General features: G+C 32.8%; 2 protein-coding genes across 2 annotated transcripts; both read right to left on the minus strand.

Moving 5' to 3' along the window:
- Nucleotides 1-865: 865 nt before the first annotated feature.
- On the minus strand, nucleotides 866-1,147 carry HELRODRAFT_147478 (hypothetical protein; the record flags this gene model as incomplete). Its single annotated transcript, XM_009017680.1, has 1 exon — nucleotides 866-1,147. A coding segment is annotated over one exon (282 nt), but the record flags the coding sequence as incomplete, so codon positions are not given.
- Nucleotides 1,148-3,422: 2,275 nt separating this feature from the next.
- On the minus strand, nucleotides 3,423-5,614 carry HELRODRAFT_160742 (hypothetical protein; the record flags this gene model as incomplete). The annotated part of the gene is made up of 3 exons (XM_009017681.1): nucleotides 3,423-3,612; nucleotides 3,678-3,711; nucleotides 3,784-5,614. 3 exons carry the CDS (start codon nucleotides 5,612-5,614, stop codon nucleotides 3,423-3,425), a joined length of 2,055 nt encoding a protein of 684 aa, XP_009015929.1.
- Nucleotides 5,615-7,192: the final 1,578 nt, after the last annotated feature.

Genomic DNA, 7,192 nt, shown 5'->3' on the forward strand with positions numbered 1-7,192 from the left:
TAATTATGTAGTTATTATTATTACATCTTCAAAATCAATCACAGTCGAAAAGGAAGAATCCGATCAAAATATATCAAGACATCAATCCAGAAAAATAAATGATAATCTTTGACTTAAGTATATTTTAAGAGGTAAGGCTGTAATAGTTTATTCAGATTCAATAACCACACCATAGATCAGAAGCGCCAGAAGTTGACGTCAGCACGAAGAGAGAAAACCCACCTACCATTCGCCAGTCCTACAAACCAATGACTCTCACTCCTGTGCATTCACTCTACTTCAATAACGTTTTATTTGAATGCCAACAGTAATGGAACAAACTAATCATTCATTCACCATTCAAAGAAATACGATGGATCTCGCACGATCGCCACTAAGTAAGTAAGTAATGAAGCATTACAGTAGTGTTACAATCGAAAGATTGTAAAGTTCCACAAAAATAACGAATAAAGCAAATATAAAAAAGATAATAACAATCAATTAAAATTAGTTATAGCAGTATTTAAGATTAGATATACAAAGCGTATACGAGAAATAAATTGATAAAAATTATCAAAAAAAAAAATAAAACAAATTCAAAATTAAAATCAGGAATATTCAAAATTAAGACCAAAATATTCCTTCTTCCTAGTCAGCGAAAGTTTTTGTACTGGCATGTTATAGATCAAGTGGCGTATGTAGTTGCTGGAGCTGTCGACTGAAATGTAATCATTCGTTTGTAAGTGACTAACAATCTCATCTGGCATCACGCAATCCTCCAGCTCGGTACTTTGCAGCAATAACACAATCAACCTTCATTTGATAAAAAAGATTAATGTTTTTGAAAAGTAACAATATCAACTACAATAATGTGGAAAGATGAATCAACTAACCTGTTCTTTTTGACACGAATGTTTCTATCAAGAGCCATCTGGAACTCGAACATGCAGTAGGGGCTAGCAAAAAAGTGCTTAGACAGCAAACAAATGGTTCTCTTGCTTGAAAGAACAGCGTGTTGAATGTTCGCTGCTATCGGAACACCTCCTACGAAATCTTTTTCGTGGTAGCAGATGCAATATCCCCTGCTTTCCAACGTTTTAATCAATGAATTTGCAAACTGGCGATCTTCATAGGAGCAGCTGATGAATGCATCGAACATCATATCTTCGCCATGGCATTCGTCTCTGTCAAGTGGATGGATATTCAGATATGTATTCAACTGCACTTTGAACCTTCGCACGAGCTGGTACGTAACAACGATTATAAGAAGTAAAACAAATATAGGAACAAGCACGGCTGCCAGAAATGTTTTTTCGTTAATATTAGGATTTGAACAGAAATCTTTCTCTTCAATGGTGAAGATTGTTCTATTTTCTAACCACTGAGGTGTGTGACAGAAAATGCTATCTGGTTCGATCAAAATGTTCTTGCTCCTTAATGTTTGCAGCCAACGTTTGAACCAAACATTTCCACAGTTGCAATCCCACTTGTTGTCGTGGAGACTCAATTCTTTTGTCTTCACGTTCACAGCGTCAACTCGTGGAAGCGTCGTCAACTTGTTGGAGTGCAGGTACACAGTTGAGATGTTTAGAATGGAGTTCAACGCTTCTTCAGATATATTCATTACTTGACTTTTTGATAAATCCAACCAGCTTACGTTTTCAAAATAGCTTTGATAATCAACCACCAAAATTTTGGAGTTGGCAAATAATAATTTGTAAGGGGGGGTGTATTTGGATTTAACATCTCTTCTCGGCAGCGATCCAGGCAATTCTAATAACGATGGGCACGTCATTTTGAAAAATCGTTTTGCTTCTTTTAAACATGAACAATTTTTAATACAAGAAATCTCGGTAACATTGCAAACCATTTCGTCGGTTTTCACGCTCAACCAGAGCCTGTTCTTTAGTTCTGGAGGTTCATAACAGTAAGCCTGGTTCATAAAATTAATCCTTCCCATCTTCATTACTTTCCCAGCGTTCGAGACATCAGCACAATCACACACGAATGGGTTATGCTTGTCTAGTTTTATAGAAATATCAGTATGTTTATTTGTAGCAAAAAAGCAAACCAGATCTATGTCAGCGTTGAAAATAGGTGCTGCAAAGTCCGTTAAATGTCTTATTTTATTGTTATACAATATATATTCAAGATTATAACCGTGCCGTCTTTTCATCGAGCAGTTAAAATGCCAGTTCAAATTATTTGTGAATTCACTTATTTGGTTGCCTTCAAGATTTATCGTTGTTGAGTTCAAATTTACTCCTCTGAAAATTGGCCACGAATCTACACTCTCCAATCTATTCTGTACCATTGAGATTTTTAATAAGTTTGGTGAGCCGGCGATGTTCGAGAAGACATGCGTGCCTATATATCGAATTCGATTGTAGTCCAAAGTCAATTCTTTCAACTTCAACAATCCATCAAAAGTACCATCATCCAATCTTTCTAACAAATTGTTTGTAATTGATATAATTTCAATATTTACTAATCTATTAAGGCTGTTGTTTGGAAGAGCTTTTAAATTGTTTCTATTCAGATGAAGATGTTTCAGTTGTTGAAGAAAGAGCAATGATTCCGGAATTTTTAAAAGTTTTGTGTTTGTAATTTTAATACCGGTTAAATTCTTGTATTCTCCCAAAAAGTTGTTCAAACTTGTAGCATAGGACGATCGGTTGGCAGGCAGGATACAGTTACTCAAAACCAATAAACCGTTTATCAACTCAGCTTCACAAAGATTTTTGAGATTATCCAAATCATTCGACGTAGCAACGATTGTTACAGGCATGAAGATAATGATGAAATACATTAACGCAATATTTATTGGCATCCGATTCACACCTCGGAAAAACTTACTGAAAATATCATTAAATTCATTCATTTAAAATGAACGCGATGCGGGGTTTATTAAGTAATATAACGGGCCTCTAGTCATGTGTGATTAATATGCATTGCTGTGATGATGAGCTAACTGTGCTTTACATTTTTCAGGTGACGACTTACGTGCTTATTTAGTAGTCAATTGTAATTAATGCAAACACGCTAGCTAACGAATCTGCAAAATGCTTTTTAAAATCCCATCTGATAAATTTTTCATACTTATTTTAAATTTAATTTTCCTTTGAACTATGACTTTTTACTTAATTAATTAGTTGTTTCATTTTTTTATCAAGCCATTCATTAAAAAACGACGAGTGAACCGTTGTTTGTAATATTTTTGAAATAATTATCTAAATTACCATCATAATAAAACGAAAATTAACTAATAGTAGTTCTACAATCAACTAATGTAGCGTTTTTACGTGAAATATAAATTTATGTTTAAAAGGAATCTTACAGGACTATGTTTAATTTTTTAAACTATTGGCTTGAAATAAAACTTTGAATTAAACATTTTACAAAATTGTTCATGATATAAAAGAAATTAAATAATTTTTAATTATTCATTCAAAATGTGGCGGGGAACCCATTTTATGTAACGGCATGCTGTAGATCAGTTGGTTTATAAACTTGTTACATCTGTCAACTTCAATGTATGTATACATTTTCAGATAGTCATATATGAATCGAACATCGTCAGATATCATTGACTGGCTGACTTTTTCAAAAGAAGCAAATAGAAGCACAATCAGCCTGAAATATAGAAAATGATTAATCTAAATTATTTAGAGATTGAGAGATAACTAAATTCAAGTTACCTGTTTTTGTTGATAGATTTATTCCTCTCAAGGGCTGTTCGAAATTCAAATAAACAGTGTGAACTTTTAAGGAAACGTGTGGACAACAAACAGATGACTCGCTTACTTTTGATCACCACATCCTTGATAATTGTTCTCAGTGGAATGCCAACTGGAAAATTTTTTTCGTGATAACAGATGCGATATCCTTTTTGGTCTAAAAATTTAGTTAACTTGATAGCGAATATTCGATCTTCGGAGGAACAGATAATAAATGCATCGAACATCATATCTTCTCCAAGACATTCGTCTCTGTCAAATGGATGGATATTCAGATATGTGTTCAACTGCACTTTGAATCTTCTCACGAGCTGGTAAGTAACAACGATTATAAGAAGTAAAACAAATATAGGAACAAGCACGGCTGCCAGAAATGTTTTTTCGTTAATATTAGGATTTGAACAAAAATCTTTCTCTTCAATGGTGAAGATTGTTCTATTTTCTAACCACTGAGGTGTGTGACAGAAAATGCTATCTGGTTCGATCAAAATGTTCTTGCTCCTTAATGTTTGCAGCCAACGTTTGAACCAAACATTCCCGCAGTTGCAATCCCACTTGTTGTCGTGGAGACTCAATTCTTTTGTCTTCACGTTCACGGCGTCAACTCGTGGAAGCGTCGTCAACTTGTTGGAGTGCAGGTACACAGTTGAGATGTTTAGAATGGAGTTCAACGCTGCGGATGTTATTTTTTTAACAACATTTTTTGATATATCTAACCACTTTACATCTTGAAAATAGTTATGATCTTCAACAAGTTTAATATTTGATTTGGCTAAAGACAAATTGTAAGGATTTTTGTACTTTGTTGTTAAAGTTCTAAGAGGCAGTTTTTCCGGTAAGGTTTGAAGAGATGAGCAGACAATTCTATAAGAAATTTTATTTACTTTATCACACACACAATCGTCTAAACATGAGACGGTTGTCTGTGGACATATCATTTCATTTTCCGTCAATGTCATCCATTTTTTAAAGTAAGGATATATGCAGCGGGCTCTCACCATGAAATCCCTCCTTGTCAGCCATGAAAGTTTGGTTAGGTAATTTCCGTCGACACAGTCACAAACGAATGGATTATTATCATCTATTTCTATAACAGCATTAGTTTCAAACTTTCTCCCTCTGAGGCACAGAATATCTACTTCCGTTTTGAATATTGATTTAAAAAAATCATTTAGATATTTAATTTCGTTGCTTACCAAAATGTAATGAAATTTGAAATCATATTTCTTTCTCATTGAGCAATCGAAATACCATCCTAATTCGTTGGAAAATGTTTTAATTTTATTTCCACCAACGTTCACGTAAGTATCATTTATGTTAATCCCTCTTACAATCGGCCAAACATCGATGGATTCTAATTTGTTTCCTACCAGTAGGATGGCTAGCAAGTTTGGCAGGCTCGTTGTGTTTAAAAACGTCTGCGGATCAATGTAGACAATTTTGTTAAAGTTCAAATTTATTTTTCTCAAATTTAACAAACCATCAAAAGTTTCCTTTTCAATCCTTTCAATCAAATTATTTGTGATTTCTATTTCTTGTATACTTGTCAGGTGGTTTATACTATTTTTCGGCAACGTTTTCAAACTATTATTACTTAATTTCAAAATTTTGAGATTTTTCATATCTTTGAGGATTTGAAAAAAATTGTTATGTAGTTTCATGTTTGCCGCTACCACTTCAGGAACATTGTCACGTTTTTTGAAAAATTCATTAATTGATTGATCTTCTGCAATGGAGTTGTACTCGAGCAAACATTCATCAAGCAGTATAATTCTCTCGTTTATATCAGCATATTTACAAGCTTTTTTAAAGAAATCCAGATAATCGCTGGCATTCAGGAACAAAATAAACGTTAAAAAATTAAAAAGGCTTAATTTTAATTTTCCTAATAACTTCATCTCGAAGTACAACGTTACAACACCAGGTCTTCGTAAACTGGCAACTGATGCATATTAATTCATTTATTAACGTTTCTTCAACTTTTTTCTGATAGGTAAGAGAAGACAACGTACAAAACGACAGCAACAGATATCTACATTATAATTGATCATTGCTGGCACTTTAATGTTTATATTAATTTGGTGAATTCATTAGGAAGGAATATTCCCCAAAGATTAAAATAGATAATAATTATTATTAAAACCGTCTTTGCAGGTTTTTCTACTCTGAAATTCTAGTTTGTTAACTTATTTTAATTAATGTAAACAAATTATTGGTATATAACAAAATTTCATTATAAACAAAAAAGAATAATTTCTGGGAGGATATGGTTGAAATTCACTTTTTTATATATAAAAATAAACAAATAACAAGCTCAGCGTGCACAACTACACACACAAACACACAACACACACATACACACACACACACACACACACACACACACACAATAGAGCCGACACATGTTTTCTACGAACATTGCATGAAACAGCTATTATAGTATGTGCATCCGTTACCATTACAAAATCATCAAACAAAAACACAGACGATAGGCTGTTTATAACATATTGTCACCATGCCAATAAAGTTTGGCTTTTGAAAAAAAAAATTGAAACAATCTACAAATCTGCAAAACAATGTTTACACAATAACCTTCAAGGTTAAACAAAAATATATCCAACATTTATTTATTTAATGTTGATAAAAAAAATTTTTGTAGGTGTGTATGTATATAACCATGTATATAACTTACAATCCTAATTGGTTCGTTTCGTATGAAAAGTTAAGAGTAAGGGTAGTGCTAGTTAAATATGCATCTTCATTATTCGTTTGCGAGTTGCTCTTTATCCATACAGCGCATACATTTATTGTTCGCACGTACTATCGTTCTTATGCATGTTCGTAACTTTTATACTTAATTATTTATTTTCAACCTGACTCCTAGTATGATATAAATTTTACAATGTATTATTATAATACACAGGAGTTGATTTTTTTCAAACTATGAACAAGTTCTGATGGATGAAATGAAATGTCATGTATGTAGTAAACACACACACACACACACACATACACACACACACACACACACACACACACACACACTGTGTGCTTTAACTCTTATATATTCTAGGTTCTCTTCTCATGAAGAATTCACTCAAGTAAAGACCTGAAATCATCAAAAAGATTATTTAAAATATCTTTGTAAAGAAATATTATTTAATTTCATTTTCAATTAGTAGTTTACCAAAGTTATTATGAAATTACAAATAAAAATAAAAAAAAAGTCTATTTTGATTAAATTCTGATATCATCAATTTCATTCTTCAACAAATCTTTATGACACTTCACCGAGAACAATAAATATTATTAACTCATCAATACATTGACACATATGTTACCGGCCCAGAACTACGCAACTGATTAAGACTAACACAAACAACCGTACAGACTGCCAAGTAACCTTCCGATGAATACTTGCGAGAAACCACTTCAAAATTTCAGCAGGTAAGAACGTTTTGAAGCACACATAACGT

Source organism: Helobdella robusta, assembly GCF_000326865.2.
Source record: "Helobdella robusta unplaced genomic scaffold HELROscaffold_2, whole genome shotgun sequence".
Lineage (NCBI taxonomy): Eukaryota > Metazoa > Annelida > Clitellata > Rhynchobdellida > Glossiphoniidae > Helobdella > Helobdella robusta.